Source organism: Adiantum capillus-veneris, chromosome 3, assembly GCF_014529385.1.
Source record: "Adiantum capillus-veneris isolate H3 chromosome 3, ASM1452938v2, whole genome shotgun sequence".
Classification (NCBI taxonomy): domain Eukaryota; kingdom Viridiplantae; phylum Streptophyta; class Polypodiopsida; order Polypodiales; family Pteridaceae; genus Adiantum; species Adiantum capillus-veneris.
In genome coordinates, this window is record NC_140933.1 from 118,678,597 (window position 1) to 118,695,965 (window position 17,369).

The following is a 17,369-nucleotide window of genomic DNA, read 5'->3' on the forward strand; positions in this document are numbered from 1 at the left end:
CGCCGCAATTTGCGCTGGCAGCTTTTGGGCGTTGCTTTTTGCATAAAAGAGAGAGAACTTGCTTTTTTTTAATTAAAAAAAAAAAGAGACTCTCTCTAAGAGAGAGAACTGATGCTTTGATTTTTAAAGCTTTTGGGGCTCTGCTTTTGGGCATCCCTTGGAACCTTTAAATTAGTAGTGAGGGCCTCACTTCTCAGGGCATCTGGACGCAGAGTCTGAGAGTGAAACCCTAACCGCTCTTTTGTACTTTGATGATTGACTAATATAAAAAGAAATACCGAAAGGGGCGCCAGTCTTTGGGGCCAATATCTCTAGGCACGGAACTCCGCTGGGCCAGTGCAAATCTATTGTGATCTATGAATTGTTTTGAAGTGGTTATTTGGTGCTGTCGCGGTTGATTCTTGACTTGGAGTATCCAAGTCTGTTACAGGGGTCGACCTACACTCCAGCCTGCTACAGAGCTTACCCCACAAGAGTGGTGCAGTGAGAGAGAGGTGTGTCGGGAGCTTGCCTGTGGCCTGATTCATACTCTCAAGGGACAGTTCGAGAGACTTCAGGGCAGCTCCGACAGCATGCGGGAGCGTAGAAAGGAGTTCCTTCGACTTTGGCGCCTTGGGCCTTTCTTCACCATGGTCCGGGGTGAGCCCCGATGGCACTACCGTCCAACTGTGTGGCTTTTCCCTCCTCCTGTCTCCTGATTTAGCCCTCATTGTACATATGTTGTTTTCTCATTGGGAGAGTCTCCCCTTATGGTTGATGTAGCCCTCTCTAGTAGAGGTGGTTGTAGCCCTATGGGCAGCTTTATTAACTAAGAGAAGGATATTTTTCTCGGAAAAAAAAAAAAGAGTGGATGGTGAGTAAACCCTCCACGAGAGAGGTCCTAGCAGCTTGCTGGAGCTATTGATAGCATAAGTGTCCAAATCGTGCATGCCATAGAGAAGAAGACTCCGTGGTCTGAGACAGAAGAGCAGTGAGGCGGTATAGGGATCCATCGTACTCACCGCGTTCAAGAACAATACCTCTCGTAGAATCAGAAATGGTCATCGTGCCACTACCAAAGTGTATGTCAGCTCCCTGAGAGTCCAAACTCGACACAGAGAGGAGGTTGAAGGCCATGTCTAGAACGTAGAGCGCCTCCACTAAACTGAACTTCGGGTCTGAGGTAAAACGGAAGAGGGTAATCTGGCCTGTGCCAGACACTGGAATCTCATGGTTGTCATCCATAGTGATGGTCTGCCCATAAGTCTCCGTGAGAGAGCTAAACCATGACTATTGGGGAGTGATGTGAGTGGTAGCTCCACTGTCGACAACCCAAGTACCTGACTGCGATGTAGCAAGAGTGTGGTCCATCGTCGTGACAAGAGCGGTCCCCGCCTTCTCGTGAGAGGCTACAACTGCAGTCAAGGCTGTCTGTTTCTCCTTGTTGGCCTCTCCTCGCTTCCTTCTTTCTGCATTCTGATTCTTTGTGCCCTTTCTTGTGACAGTGGTAACATTCGATGTCCTTGTCCTTCTTCTTCTTCTTACCTTTGCCTTTCTTGCTACTTCCTCGAGTGATCAAAGGTCCTTCAGCATCAACAACACGTCCCGCTCTGAATGCGAAGTGCCCCTTGATCTATTTGAGGGAAGGGAGAATCTCGTCCCAGATGGGAAAAGAGGTACGTTCAGATGTGAGCAAACACTGAAAGTAGGGATCAAAGCATGGGGCAAGCTTGAATAGTAAGAGGCTAGCGCCAGAGGACAAGGGCCCCTCGGGGACATTAAATTAAAGCGCAAGATATGCTAACGTGGTTGCCGTACGGCTCTCCGCAATTTTTGTTCACTGTACGGACGGCCGCAAAACGCGGTGGCTGCTGACGTGGCTTGACAAACGGAATTATGCAAATCACGCTGGTTGTTTTTTTAGTGTTGAAGCTTTTGGAGATGATTGCTTTTGAGTTTGAAGCTTTTGGGGACTCTGCTTTAGCAACCCTATGTAATCTTTATAAGTGGCCTTAGGGGCTCATTTCTCAAAGCATCTGGACGCAGAGTTTGAGAGTGAACACCCACGGGCTCTCTTTGTACTGTGCACACAGATTAATATAAAAAGAAATACCGAAAGGGATGCCAGTCTTTGGGGCCAATACTTCTTGGCACGGAACTACGCCAGGCTGTGTCATCTTTTGTGAACTGTTTTAAAGTGAATCTCTGCTGTGTCACGGTAGAATCTAGACTTGGGGTGTCCAAGTTTGTTACAGTATACATCTCATCACGATTACCAAGCATCTCTTTTTCCTCTCTTCCCTCGTATATACATCTCATCATGCTTACCAAGCATCTCTTTTTCCATGTCTTCCCTCATATGCGCATACATAGCATTTCTATATTTCTCCACATTTGCATACTATCTCTTTCTCAAGGTCTCCCCTCATAAGGTCTAACTCTGTTTTAATCATCACATGTACCTTCTCAAATATTAGGTCATCCTTTCCTCTGGATAGTTTTCTTGCTCTGAGAGAACTAGGTGACAATGTGTTGTCCCGACTTTCCGCTTGAATGTAACCTTTGTTTTGGGCTGGGTTTGAAATGTATCTGGATCAAAAGTATTGTCTGGTTGGTTCATTATCTATGATATGTGCAACCTACAGGACTTGTGCTGGCTTGCAAGAACCTCCCTTGTCTCTGTGCCCTTAGTAATTCACAAGCAATAAGCAAAGAGGTAAAAGGTACTGCAGCAAGTAATTCACAAGGGGCACCGCTTGCAAATCACAGCTCAACACAGCAGACACGGCAATCCATAAAAGCAAATGGCACGCAGCAATATCAAGTCGCAAGTAGCAACAGGAGCCGGTTACACATGCAGCAAAGACCTTGTAGCTATGATGGATTGGCAAAGCAGCAAGGCTGGTGACTGATGCGGCTACTTGGTTACACACACACAGAGAGAGAGAGAGAGAGAGAGAGAGAGAGAGAGAGAGAGAGAGAGAGAGAGAGAGAGAGAGAGAGAGAGAGAGAGAGAGAGAGAGAGAGAGAGGGTGGTTCAAGGCCATGAAAAAGTCTCAACAATGCTTCACTGTGCAAGCAGGTAATACTGTGGATGGCTCTAGTGGAAGTGTTTCTAACGATGAGTATCACCGTTACAAGGTAGTATGCAAAACATAATGAGTGAATAATTGATAAACGGGATATGTAACTTTTGTGCTGTTCATGTTTCTTTGTTTAGGAGGATATTGAGCGGATGTCTAAAATGGGGATTGATGCCCACAGATTCTCATTTTCATGGTCTCGACTAATCCCAGGCAGGTAAAACGTCTTCCTCTTTCTCAATATTCATGACAAAAGAGTAAAGCAGTGCTGCAATGACTAAAGAAGACCGTGACATGTCAAAATCAATAACTATACAACAAGCACTGACATTTAGACAATCATATGTAGGCACTTAAAAAAAATTTCATTACATGTTTGAACAAGGGGTGAGTTTGTCTCATCTCTTATTTGCACTCCCTAGCATATGGTTCAAAGTTGAGGCCCAGTATTGTGCAACCTTTTTTTTTGTACTTAATCTATCGTATTTAACGTCTCTATTCGCCTTGTTGTTGTGCAACAGAGGGCAGAGGGAGAGTTAACCAGCTTGGAGTGGATTTCTACAACAATCTTATCAACGGTCTTCTTGAGAAAGGTATTATACATTAATTAGCCAACTCGCTAATAGCAAGTCAGAAGGCAACTTTTGAGCTGTTGTGCTGGGTGCAGGGATCAAACCCTTTGCCACTTTACACCATTTCGACTTGCCGCAGGATCTGCAAGATGCATATGGAGGCTGGCTCAGCCCACAAATTGTGTAAGGAATGCACGATGAATGCATCATGTCACCTAGCTGTCTCTTTATACTTGTATTAATGAGAAGTATCAACCTGCAGGGATGACTTTGCTATGTATGCAGAAATGTGTTTTAGAGAGTTTGGGGATAGAGTGAAGCACTGGATTACGTTCAATGAGCCTAGTGTGTTTGTTTTATTGGGCTTCAACAATGGGTCCTTTCCACCAGGAAGATGCTCAAAGTATGTTGGTGGGTGTGCTTCGGGAGATTCGGGGACAGAGCCTTATATTGCTGGACACAATGTTTTGTTGTCGCATGCAGCTGCTGTAAGAGCTTATAGAGATAGATATCAGGTGTGCTTCTGATATTCATGCGGCCTACGAAATATTACATTGCTTGTGTTTAATTTTGCAACCTGCCGGGGCAAAATACAATACCATTCAAGAACTGGTAAGTGTAGATGGGTTGGCGAGTATTTTCAACAAAAATGGCACTACATAGTGTAAATTTTATAGATTCATAATTTTCACAAAGGTATCTCTTAAAACCACAAAAACTTGAAATTTTTGGGCTAATCTTTTGACAAATGATTTTTTGTAAAATAAGCAAATGATCTTGAAGACTCGTTCAAAAAATAGGACCCTCCCACGAATTTGTAAAAAATAGCTAAACGTGCAGGGTAAAAATCAGGACCCATGCAAAATTTTGTGCTATAGATGGGTTTGCGAGTATATATAACCTTCAAGTATAGGGTTTGGGCCGAATCTTTTGAAATTTTTGATGAAAATGGCATTTTTCAGTATGTTTTCACAAATTTCTCTCCAAAAGCCACAAAAATTTGGAAATTTTGTGCTAATTTTTCGACAAATGAGTTTTGTAAAATAGTGATGAACTTGAACACCCTTTAAAAATAGCCTTCGGGCTATAAATAGCCCCTATTTCTTTACTTGTACTTGTTTGTCAATCATGGACCGTGCTCAAGATGCCTTTTCTTAGGTTACACAAGGAGGCTCCATTGGCATGACTTTTAGTACTGCTTGGTATGTCCCCATGAGCAGCTCTGATGCAGATGTGATGGCAGTCCAAAGAGCACTGGATTTTTCAATTGGATGGTAAGAAAAAGAGCGTTAATATCACTTCAACACTAGTTTGGTACAAAAAACAGTCTTTGATTGTCGAATCTGCCTAGGTTTTGAACAAAATGCCACATGTTTCTGAAAAGGATTTCTACAATTCTTTTCGAGAACTTTTTATATCCATCAATCAAATTACTTTTAAAAATTAGCTCCTCGGGCTTTTGAGATTACCATCAGGAAGAATTGGACCCATAAAGATTAATTTTTTAAATGATGGGTACGATAAGCTTAAGAAAAATTAATGTGGCCCGGTCAAAAAGGGCAGACTGTTTTGTTATATTATTGTGATTTATTCACACAATTTTCACTGAATGGAATCTCTTTTTACCATATTATGTTGTGCTGGTCCAAAAAACAAAGTAGAGCATTTTCTTCACATGGTTTCAACGTTCATCATGTTTATACACATATGTATGTATGGATGTGTGTGTGCGTGCGGACCTGTGCGGAACTGGCAAGCCATTGGTGAGGCGATGAATTTACACAAGACTGAACTTGAAAAACTCTTTAACACTTGAACTTTTAGAGAGACACGGAGTGGGAGTTGCACTCCTAGATGCATTGGCCCCTGAGTCAGGCTTACCTTACGGTACTTTCTATATTGATAAAAGTCACAAAGTACAACTGCCGGGAGGACCCTCTGCAACTGTGCAACCATGCACTGATCTTCCAGAGAGGGCCAAAGGCAAAGAACAGGTTGCCCCAAAAGCAAGACTCCTGAAAACAGGTCATCCAAAAGCTCTGCAATTTAAAAGCAGGCCCAAGAGTCCACAAAGTGAATATTTCTGCGTCAAAAGCGCCACATCAACAGCCTGCAAAACACAGCAGGATTTGCTTCGCAAATCCCAGGCGGCCACATCATCACTCTCTCTTGGCTCTCCTCTGTCCGAATCAGGGTCAGGTTGCGTGTGATCACTTTGTGACAGTTTGCACGCTGTGTGTATGTTGGTGTATTTGTATATACTAATGAAAATATGCATTGGTGAATTTTTACATTGCCAAAACTACAAAATTTATTTTTTTATTCGCAAGAAATTAGCTATAAAATTCGGCATTAATTGTTGAATTTTAACCTTAAAGCAGCATTTGTCTCTCTATTAGTATTAACTCAATATCTATCAAGAAGGAATTATTGCTAAATGCACTCACTTTCTTTAAGAATATATATTTATTTTATGGAACTTTGACAGAACAGCTTCAATGTTTGTTGAAAATTCAGTTTGAAACTTATTTTGAGTCTCTTCATGTAGTAAACATTTTGACGTAGAAAAAATGTCTCAATTTTGTTTATCCTACAACTTATCTATATTATGAGCAAGACTTGTTGCTAGTTTCCGGTAGGAAAACAGGACATCAAAGTGTCCCAAGGTAGTTGAGCAGACAGTCATGGACCTAGTGTTGTAAGGAATTACATTTCCTAATGGGGGTTTCTTTGCAGGTTCTTGACCCCTTCAGTTTTTGGCGATTATCCTGCTAGCATGCGGGTGCTAGTAGGAGACCGCTTGCCCTCTTTTACGTTTGCAGAAAGTTCTCTTTTGAAAGGGTCATTGGACTTCATTGGAATCAATTATTATTCAACTTACTATGCCTCTACTTATAGTCCTCGTAACGAAGAGAACAAGGACTTTTTCTCAGATATGCGATGCTTTGCTTCAGGTAGAAAGTTTTTAAAATTTCTTCTTTCAAAGCAAGTATTAGAGATTGTCTTTTGATTATGATCTATAGGATGGAATCATGGTAATTAATGGTCTTGTTCTGTAATTTTGATGCATCTTTCGTCGTTTATTGCAGGGTTTCGACATGGGGTCTCCATTGGGCCAACAGTAAGAGTTTTAGTTTGTTAATAACTGTTTGATTAATGTTTCTTTGTTGTGAGGTCGGATATGTCGCAGGCGGCATCGAGCTGGTTGTACATTAACCCTTACGGAATCTACAGCATTGTTCAATACGTTCGAAAAGCATACAATGGCATTCCTATCTTTATAACAGAAAATGGTATGTAGGGAAGGGACTTGCAATGTAGTTATGGTCATTTGTAAGGCACTTTTTGCAACAGACTACGTATGTTGCATCATTTTTGCAGGTGTTGATGAAGCAACCAACTTTTCTCTACCATTAAAACAAGCGCTGGATGACCGCAAACGCATTCAATACCATAGAGATCATCTTCTGTTTTTGAACAAAGCTATCAGGTGATTGAGCAGTATTTGTTAAAATCATGCAGTGTGGCGGGAAAAGTGTCTCAACTTACAATGGTGCTGCTTTAAGATCGTCTTGAGAGGAAGAGGAAAAGGAAGAATCTCGCCTAGATGTTGAGAAAAATAGTGTAAAATATTAAAAATCAGGTCAAGTTTCCAAATTAGGTCAAGCTTTACGTATGCAAAAGCTAGTATATTCTTTATTGCATGGTGTTGATTGGACAAATTGCTTTTGATGCAGGAATGGTGCTGACGTGCGTGGGTATTTTGTATGGTCCTTACTCGATGACTTTGAGTGGACAAGTGGGTACTCAGTCAGATTTGGCCTTTTCTATGTTGATTTCACCACCTTGAAGCGATATCCAAAGACATCAGTGAAATGGTTTACAGAGCTCTTACATACCTAGTGCATTTGCTTGTTGGGGCCAAGGTATGCCCTCATATGGTATGGCCTCGGTCAGGGTTGAACAAGAGCTGACGCCGAATTTCAATAGGACATTGCATGCATGCCATATGTTAAGCATTACATTTACATTGTTATGATTTCTGGATAATGGAATATGACCCCCGATCCATCTCTGAATCTATGCAGGCAGCAAGTTTTCCATGCAATTTTTGAAATTCTTGTTCCCAGTTCATTATCTCCCCCACAAAAATCTCCTTGAGAGCTATATGACATGGTTACGTTGCACTTTGGAAGGTTTCCAACAGGAAATAAAATAAATCATTGAAGGCAGTAGGTAATGATTGAGAACAAATACTCTAGATGCCAGATTAGGCTGCATATTTTTCCATTGAAAAACTTTCTTTTTGAATCTGTCCAGAACCCATTTCCATCTTTGTTCCATAGTAACTCTAAAACCCATAGGAATGCCAAGTAGCCTGAATATTTGTCCATCAGGGATGATTTGGCAGCCATCATTTGTGACTGAGTTAGGCACTGCCCGATTAGAAGATTTGAAACTAGTCGTAGTGTGGTTGATTACAGAGCTTCTGGCAAGACAGAAAAGCTTAAGACACTCTAAGAAACCATTAATTGAGTCATTGTCTGCTTGCATCAATGCATTTGTGTCATCAGCAAACTGTTGCAAACATAAAGGACTAATTGCACCCTGAATTTCAATCCCTTTAATCTTACCTTCATTGATCCTGTTTTTGATGAGCCATCCTAGAGCATTAGAGGAGCCAATATCAAATAAAGAACGGAGGATGAAATCCCATTCCACTCTATCATAAGCCTTATCAAAATCCGCTTCAAAGAAGTAGAATTCTTCGCTAGTGTCATAAGCATGCTCTATTCCCTCCCACAAATTGATAATTGCATCCATGATGAATCTGCATCTTATAAAGCCTTTCTGCTCTTTAAATATTATTTGATCCATCATAGGGTTGATTCTTCTAGCCAGACACAGGGCAAAGATTTTATAGAGGGTAGTCAGACAAGTGATAGGCCTCCTATTACTCAGATCCTCCTTACTTTTTTTATGAATGAGTTTAACAGCTCCAATGTTAATGCTATCAAGAAGAGCTCCTTTTCTAGAGGCTTCTTGCCATATACTAGAGAGATATGGCGTCATAAAATCTTGGCATTCTATAAAGAACTCATTGGGAATGCCATCAATCCCTGGTGACTTTCCAAATTTTATCTTAGAGATAACTTCTTTGATTTCCCCCTCACAAATGAAACGATTAAGATCTATCTGAGCTCTAGCTTCCTTAATAGCCCTATTTCTCTTAGGGGGTTCAGAGAATATGTTGAAGAATTTATGTGCAATTTCCAAGTTTTTTGCATGAGAGCTGGCTAGGGCACCAATATCATCTTTAAAAAGAGTAATAAACTCTTTAGCCTTTTTCTTTTTGAGAAGGGCAAACATATTTTTGAAGGTCTGTCTAGCTTTCCAACCCAAAATTCTCTAGTATAGACAAGGGCACCACTAGCTTCTAAGAGCTCTTCTTGCCTCATACTTTCTCTCAATTTCAGAAGTTCAGAAGTAGGAGGATCTGAGTAATTGGACTTTCCTTCAAGTTCAAGAATTTGGCCAGCTATCATCATTCTTCTCTTAGCTATCATCATTCTCCTCTTAGCCTTGGTCTCTTTAGCTATTTTCTTATAAGAGAGAAGAAGCTGTTGAATTTTCTTGACAGACTTTTCCCATGCAGAGAAAACAGAAATGCCAAGACCAAACTCAGAGCAGAAAATGCATTGGATTTTTTCTCTTATATATTTCAATTTAAGCAGTGACTGGTCTAAATGGACCCAGCCAAATTTGAAGCTACTGTTTGCTCTATTAAAATAAAAAATCGATGGTTTGTGATTAGAAAGTAGCAAAGAAGAAATTAACTTACATTCTACTTGCCAATGTTCCTGTGGCAGACTGACCGACATACAAACATTGTCTGACCTTGCAGCCCTAAAGCATGTACCACTCTGTATGTTGCTCCAAGTGCATCCACAATTATCTGATACATCCGACAGGTCAAGCTTGTTGATCATGTCTTCCCAGCCCTCTCTTTCTTTTTCAAACAGGCAATGACCTTTTTGCATCCGTCTGTCTTTTACATTTTCGACCATGTTAAAGTCACCTAGCAGAACAACATGGTTAAAAATCTGAGAAAGTTCTTGCCAAATGGCACACATGTCAGAGACAAAGTTTGAAGCATACACATTTACAAGAGTGTAATTAAAAGGAGCTTTGAGAGAAATTGCAACACAATTGCCCCTTCCAGAATATTTCACTTCTAAACTATACTCTGAATATTTCTGAACCAGTCCAATTGCAGCCCCACCTTTTCCTGCAGAATGATCAGTTGAGAACCACACATGGTTAGAGATGAGTCTTTTTAAATTTAAATTAACCTCCAAATGTTTGTTGGAAGCCTTAAGCTCCTGAAGACAAATAAATCAGGGACTAGGCTAAGGTCCGAAAGCCATTTTTTTATTGCCAAAGCTCTGACAAGATGAGTCATGCCTTTGCAATTGAGAGAAAAAACTTTAATGTTAGGACATTTCATTTTTTACTAGATTTGGAAGGTTTAGCCAGAGAAACTGAGCCTCTTCATGGATCAGAATTCTTTTCTTTCTTTCTTTTACTTTTTCCAGGGTTTTGATGAGGAAGAGATTCTTCTTCTGCTTCGATCATGTTGGTGTCAGTCAAGGGTGTTGAAGAGGCTGCAAGCAATTGTTTGGAGAGGTTGTCCTGCTGGTCCAGTTCCTCCAAGAAAGCCTGATGGTCTTCTTCCATAGCATTGAATTGAGTGTTTTCAATCACTTCATTATTACTTCCCGAGTCATTACTTTCAGAAGAGAAACCATCTCTGTACATTAGGGCTAGGAGGAAAGTGTTCTGGAGCATCACAACCTTTATCCTCTTGGCCTTCCTCTGGGAGATTGGCCTGAGGATTTTCTTCAGGAGGATTATTGTCAGGTTGGGCTTTCCTTTTTGATTCATTCCCTTAGCTAATTCTATCATTCTATCATGGGAACAAAAACATCCTCAAGTAGTACATCAAATCTATTAGGAGCTCTTGAGTTAGGGGGTTTAGGTGCTCTGTTGCTTTTGGCAGCATTCCTCTTGTGCACACTGATTGGAACTCTTGCTTGTCCCCAACAGGAGGAGTTGGTCCCTTTGCTTGTTTTAATATAGGACAATCCTTTATAAGATGACCTTGAGCATGACTGTGGAAACACACACTGGGAAGGTTCCTGTAGAGTATTTTCTGAGAATGGAGGAGAGATCCAGTGTTGTCTTTTATAGGGATTTCCTCCTTTAAAGATTTACTAATGTCGCCTTCGATAAGAAATTGAGGGTCCCACTTTGGATTACTACCACCTCTAGACTTTTGCCCTAACACCTTCCCTATCAGTCCTCCTATGTTCCTCAGCCAGGGGTAGAAGTCAATAGGAAGATCAGGAAAGTCCACCCACATTGGTACATAGGAAGGATTATCGCCCTTAGGGTTAAAGCCTTTCAACCATTTGAAGAAGGATAAAGGAGTACTTTTAATCATCCATTGTCCTTCAAAAAGCACCTGGAGAGCATTATTGGAATCCTTAAAAAAAAACTAATAGTAATTGTTAGGGAGATAGTGCACATGGTAAGGATTGACATTCCTTCTCAACTAGTTAGCAGAGATCCAACTCTTAAGAGCATCGAGCAGGGGTCTGGGTTCGTGACATAGACCAATGAGGACCTTATTGCTGCGCTGGTCAAACCACTTATCAAGGTCATCCTTATCAATGACTACAACATCCTCAGAAGGAGGAAGTTATGTTTCTGGAGAGGTCTCTTCTCTAAGAGCTTCAATAGTGTTGGACTTATTACCAAGGTCTGCTTCTTCTGCCACGCTAATGGGGGAACTATGAGCAGGATCATTATTGCTAGAGGGAATATGCTCTAACGTATGGTTAGCAGGGTTGGAGTTTCCAGCCTTAGGTGGGTCTCCACACTGATTAATAATATTAGCCCAGAACAGACTGTCCATAGAGTTGTTAGAAAAAGACATACCTTGTTCCTTCAACGAGGAGGGACGGAACAAGGGATCGACAGAGTTGTGTTGCAGAACAGACTTTGTTATCTCAGCCTAGGAGGGCAACTGGTTGAGCATCGGTAAAGATGAGTCTGGTCCTCTAGGCGGACCCTGTCCCACGACCGACTGCGAGTTCGCACAACTCCATTGAGAAGGGCGTCTTGGAGAGACATCGCCCTTCCCTCCTTCGAAGGGAGAGAGTCGTGACTGTAGAGGAGATAGTGGGGCTTGAAGAGGACATGAAGAGAACTGTACGGAGCGAGGGGAGCTAAGCAGATCGGAATACATAGGCAGGCTCTCTCATCTTCCCTTAATTTGTTGCCTTGCACTGTGTTGCGCATATGTATTGAATTTACTTTTTGGCTTTCTAAAAGAAACGCTTACTATTGGGTTGAATGGGTTGGGTTAACGGACTTCAGTGAGTGATGGAGACTTACCTTTCATTTCACATCCTTATTGTTTTAGAATGCTAAAGTGAAGTTTCACCTTACATAATTTTATTAGATTTTACACACACATATGTTTGTTTTTATTTTTCTTGCATTTTATTGTTTTAGAATTTTGAAGTCAAGTTTTATCTTACATAATTTTAATAAATTTTACACACACACACATATATATGTTTTTTGGTATGTGGAAAGCCATAAGGTTCATTGTGTAAGATTGTTGTAACACTGAAACCATTGGGTTCTTTGACTGGATGAAGGCCACATGGCAATGGTCTTTATAAAATAAATTTGTTGTCCTTTTTGTTTTCTTACATCACCTTCTTTGAGAGACAAGTGTCCCTTAAGAGATTCAAAAGTCTTATGAATAGAAAGCTAAAACTTTGGAATAGAAAACTATTCTCCAAAGCAACATTTACTTTCTTGCATGTTTTAAAATGACTTTAGAGATCAAAACATTAAACAAAATATTCATACGAGTTTGATCTTATGATACAGTTTTCGAGAAAGTCCTTTTTGTCTAAGCGGTAAGTTTTTTCCTAATACAAATACAAAATGGAAAAACTAGTAGAAATCTTTAAATTTACAAAATATTGGAACTATTTTCTAGTATATTTTATCGGGTTTTTTCTCTTTTGCCATCCTTTGCAACCGGCTAATCTCGATTTTCAATCGGCTTAAGCTTAAGCTCAGACACACCTTTCTCAAACACTTAGGTATTGATAAATGATTCTCTCATTTGAGGATTTTTTTAAAAAAATCACTTCACTAAATTGTTTAATTATTTTCTATACTTATTTGAAAGCTTCTTTTGTTTTGATTTTTAATGTGTCTTTTTATTTTACTTCCTTTTTGTTTTATTTTGTTTCAAAATACTAATATGCAATGTGCATTATTGGGGCCCGTTCATAATATATAAGCCATTTGCGAGTAGCGGGTACTGACTAAAAGAACGTAAAAAAATGGTCTGATTGAGACTTATCTTAAATGTTTTTTAAATTTTATAATATTAAATGGATCTTTTTATTTCACATATATATGGACAATACAATTTTATATTAAAACAATACAACTGCAACATTGATTAAAACCTACTTTCGATAAATCTTTCCTCTCCCCTACCTTCAACAAGCCATCGTGAGTCCTCACCTTGTTTTGCATTGTTTTAGAATGCTAAAGTGAAGCTTCACCTTGCATAATTCTAATAAATTCTACACACACACATATATTAATTAGTTTTTTCTATTTCACCTTTCATTTCACAGCTTCACATGGCTTTACATTTCTTGCATTTTATAGCTTGATTTCAATTAGTGTTAATGTTCGAGAAAGTCTCTTTTTTTAAACGGCTACTGATCGAGTTTCCTCCTCACAAAGAAGAAAACCGAAAACACTAGCAAAAATTTTGAGATCTACAAAAATTTTGGACGACTTTCTCACATATTCATCCGTTTTTCTTTCGTTTACATCGGTTTATAGTTAGCTAGTCTCGATTTTCAATCTGCTCAAGACTAAGCTGATGCAATCCTTTCCCAAACACTGATACCAATTTAATTCAACCTAACAATTTTATCACTTTCTTATTGTTTTTGAAAGCCATCATGACCCTTTCACTTATTTGAAGCCATGAGGAGATATTTGTCTCCATTTGCTAGCTATAATTAAAGATTAAGAAGGTGAGTGTGGTGGATGAGTTTATACCGCCAAGTATCACATGGCCATATTATGGTTTTTGTAAATAAGCTGTTTATATTAATCTACATTACATTTCCTATTGGCTTCAAAAGAAATAAATTCATTACCTTACAAAGTGCAAGGAATCTAAACGCTAAAGAGAAAAAAAAGGAAGAGACACGAAGGCTTGCTAAGTCAAGGGGGGAAAAAGAAGAGAAAGTTCAAATAAGTGCCTACAATTATATGAGATTTTTGTTGTGTTTTAATATAAAACTGTTTATATTATATATTTTTAAAAAGTGGCTCTTATTGGTTTGATTAAAATAAAATACATCAATTTAAAGATGCCTTCGAGATTCCCTCTATCCTCATCGCCTAGCTCTCACTTCCTGCTCCTATCGCCAAAACCTTATGTCGTCTGTGTGTTGCACTTCCCTACCTCTTAACACGTCCTTGTGAGTGTGTAAATTTTCCTTTCTTGTGAGCTTGCACCTAAGCTTTCCCCGCCATTCATGGTGAGAGAGAGAGAGAGAGAGAGAGAGAGAGAGAGAGAGAGAGAGAGAGAGAGACAAGATGCAAAGTGCCACTCAAGTAGCAAAAAATCTCTAGACTGCCTGCCAATGCTTAGACCCTCCGCTATGCATAAATCTGCGGACTCGTGAGACTGCAAACTGAATATCCGGCCTCGTGTTGCATACATAAATGAGGCAGCCAACGACAGTTTGGTAAAGAGTGACGTCAGTAGGATCACCAGTATCATGTAGACTCAACTTCAAACTTGTTTCTATGGGAGTGAGGTTTGCAATCCTCGAGTCCAAACTTACATAGAAATATCTCTATGTAACTTTTCTGACACAAGGCAATACCACCATCACACTGCTTAAACTGTATACCCAAGTAATGATGCAACCATTAGGAAAATTGGGAGGTCATTTGGAGGGCCTTATTGAGGAGAGAGAAAAGGAGGCACATCCAATGAACAGCAAGCCGTAACGTAACGTAGAAATAGGAAGAAATAAATCAAAAAATGCAAAAGAAAGAGAAGAACATGAGGTAAAAACTCGTTTTTACGGCATTGAAGGTATCTATATGTGGGCCCAGGGTCTATACGTAGTTATGGTACTGAAAGACAGCTACGATACTGTATCAGTCTCCCACCACCAAAAGCTCTTGCTCTATAACCAAGCGTTCAAAACTGAATTTTTCTCCATGGGAAGCAAGTTCACGCTTTCTTCTACCATGCAGAAAAAGCCATGGTTTCTTCTTCTTCTTCTTCTCGTCCTAATAGCTCTAGGGGTTGTTGTGCTCTCTCCCCAAAAAGCCTCGCCGTTAGTCTCCCAAGGAGGCCAAGTAGCACCATAAGCTCTATCACTATCTCAAACTCCATCAATATAGATAGTCAATGGCAACAACAGACAATATACAAAGGTTCTTGGGTTCTTATGCAACCAAGAAGGAGGACAAGATCCTCAACAAAAAATCTATTCCATTCAACATGGAAAGCATGAGTGCTAGGTTTCAAAGTGGAGGTGGGCAAGAAAATTGTTAAGGAAGTTTTGGTACAACATGTCTATAGTCACTCCGATGTGATTGCTAATGGCGGAGATGTCTCATTGGCTTATCATCCTCAATGCAGCTGTGAGTGTGTTCATAGCCTTCCATCTCTATTCTTCCTTTAGACCTTGCTGTTCTCTTTATTTGTTTTTTCTTTTGAAGAGGTAGAACAATATCAACAGAGCAAGATCTATTTCTCATAAGTTCCTCATTTGTTTCAGTAGTTAGACTAGGTGTCTTACATTTTGTTGTTGTAATTGCAGATGTCTATCCTTCATCATACAAGGAATGGGAGCCGTTGGAGTGTATTATAAGTCTCATCTGTGTAATTGTCACGTGACACATCCCAACCCTATGTGTCCGTGGACAAGCTACACCATAGCAGGGTTTCTGTCAAGTCCAATCAAGTTAGATTAGAAGTGATCTGATACTTTTGTGAGTCTATTCGTAGACCGTGCATGCCCAGTCACTCAGTGTAGATGCATATCCTCTGGTTGCACCTTGCATAAGCATAAGCATTTCCATCAGATTCCATCAGAGTCAGTTTGGGGATTATTCAGATGACTTTATCCCATTTTTCCCTATTTTTGACATTTTTCACTTATTTATTAAGTGACTTTTTTTGGGTACTCAGTAGGGCAAATTGGGTAAGTTAATATATAAGCAAACCCAAGTTAGCACAAATTGGCAAATGAGCAAAGACACAGCAGGCTTCCCCAAGCAACAGGTGTCAACCCTCTCTCAGCAAGACCCTCTCCAACCCTTGGCGAGGCCACTCCCTCCCATCAGCCATCGCCACAATACTCCCCTTCCATTGGTGTTTTCTAGCCCAGCTATCGCCATCCCTCTCATGCTATTGGCGTTTTTCCAACTACTACCAAAGGCAACGATCCCAGCCTCTCACTAACGCTAGCAGGATTAATCATTAGCATTTTGGATCAGCATTGGGAACCTTTCCAAGACCATAGATTTCAGCATTGTGGGACCTTCTGTGGCAACGTTTTTTAGCGAGAATCCTCCTGCTGTGGCAACGTTTTCTCAGCCAAAGAGCCTCTCCAAAAATGCAGCCTAAAGGTGCAGGTAATCCATCATTTTTCTAGCAGTCATTTGCAGCCATAAACACCGCAAGGAACAGGCCATTTTCAGCCCCAAAAATAGTCCATTTTCAGCCCGAACAGTCCAAGAAATTCAGCATATAGTAGATCCACACTTTCAGCCAAAGTCGTCGTCGTCATCGGCATAGTCCCATTGCATCACTCCATTGCATACGCATTGTACACCTTTGTGCAATCAAGTAGACCACTCTCGCCGACGAGAGTGGGGCCTTCGGAGGAGGGTTTTTACAACCTCTCGGTGTCGTATTTTTTCTCTCTCCTTCTCTCAGTCTCATTCACTTACACGCACAATATCCAATCACTTTGTTCGTGATCACAGCACTCTCCATAAGACGGAAAGCTCTCTCTTTCCCTAAGAACTAAAAGGAACCTTGAGCAGTAAAGATCACTAATCTTGAGAAAAAACAACATTCATTCCACTGCACCTAACATTGGTATCAGAGCTTTGGAAGTGTTCTGCATTACTCAAGGAAAGAACCACAAGAACCACAAGAATTTTTTTGCTTGTTGTGATCGCACGAACCCAAGTTTACTTGGGCGTGGGGATTCCTAATCGTGTTTTGCTTGCCCAAGTCCTAGCCTCGAAGACCGATCCACCCAAAGATAGTGGAAGTTCGTCAAGTGGCGCAAGCCACGATGCGGATTCCAACCATCCAGTTACAGAAAAGTTGACTTTCAGTAAGTATGACGGTAATATGGATGCTACAGTTATTCATTGTAATGAAACTGGCCTATGAACTTAGAGAATAGCGGAATTAAGAGAATTAAAGTGAGCAACTTTGAGAGCATAGAGGGTGAACTTAATTGGTAGTAGCAACTCAATCATAACACTTAATTAACTAGGCATTAGCAATACTTTTGCAAGAGAGAGAGAGAGAGTTTAGAGAATATGACAACACTTGAGGACCGGATTTATATGGAGC

General features: G+C 40.3%; 2 protein-coding genes across 7 annotated transcripts in view; one reads left to right on the plus strand and one right to left on the minus strand.

Annotated features, from left to right (window-relative positions):
* LOC147461584 (beta-glucosidase 13-like) overlaps positions 1 to 7,766 on the plus strand; it is a 51,478-nt gene extending 43,712 nt beyond the window's left edge. For 5 of the 6 annotated variants that reach the window (XM_086509092.1, XM_086509090.1, XM_086509089.1 and 2 more), the window contains 11 exons: positions 3,062 to 3,120; positions 3,200 to 3,275; positions 3,584 to 3,655; positions 3,730 to 3,817; positions 3,897 to 4,149; positions 4,793 to 4,908; positions 6,371 to 6,588; positions 6,724 to 6,755; positions 6,825 to 6,927; positions 7,016 to 7,124; positions 7,372 to 7,766. In XM_086509092.1, the coding sequence (XP_086365218.1) occupies positions 3,215 to 3,275; positions 3,584 to 3,655; positions 3,730 to 3,817; positions 3,897 to 4,149; positions 4,793 to 4,908; positions 6,371 to 6,588; positions 6,724 to 6,755; positions 6,825 to 6,927; positions 7,016 to 7,124; positions 7,372 to 7,537 (1,218 nt within the window). In that variant the 5' untranslated portion in view covers positions 3,062 to 3,120; positions 3,200 to 3,214 and the 3' untranslated portion in view covers positions 7,538 to 7,766. Of the gene's footprint in view, positions 1 to 3,061; positions 3,121 to 3,199; positions 3,276 to 3,583; positions 3,656 to 3,729; positions 3,818 to 3,896; positions 4,150 to 4,792; positions 4,909 to 6,370; positions 6,589 to 6,723; positions 6,756 to 6,824; positions 6,928 to 7,015; positions 7,125 to 7,200; positions 7,278 to 7,371 lie in introns of all 6 variants that reach the window. The other variant, XR_015187622.1, reaches the window with a different exon arrangement.
* Positions 7,767 to 8,129: 363 nt separating this feature from the next.
* On the minus strand, positions 8,130 to 11,830 carry LOC147461585 (uncharacterized). The gene is made up of 3 exons (XM_086505847.1): positions 11,768 to 11,830; positions 11,636 to 11,711; positions 8,130 to 9,923 (listed from the first exon to the last, which is right to left on the minus strand). The coding sequence occupies exons 1-3, from the start codon at positions 11,828 to 11,830 to the stop codon at positions 8,932 to 8,934; spliced, it is 1,131 nt and encodes a 376-aa protein (XP_086361973.1). The 3' UTR covers positions 8,130 to 8,931.
* Between the last annotated feature and the right edge of the window lie 5,539 nt (positions 11,831 to 17,369).

Excerpts from the sequence above, each read along its gene's own strand:
- LOC147461585 (XM_086505847.1), bottom strand. The coding sequence starts at position 11,830 with ATGTCTCTCCAAGACGCCCTTCTCAATGGAGTTGTGCGAACTCGCAGT. Across the intron at positions 11,712-11,767 it reads GCAGTCGGTCGTGGGACAGG|GCTGAGATAACAAAGTCTGT; the intron begins GTCCGCCTAGAG and ends TTGCCCTCCTAG. Across the intron at positions 9,924-11,635 it reads CTCCTCGTTGAAGGAACAAG|GAAAAGGTGGGGCTGCAATT; the intron begins GTATGTCTTTTT and ends ATCATTCTGCAG.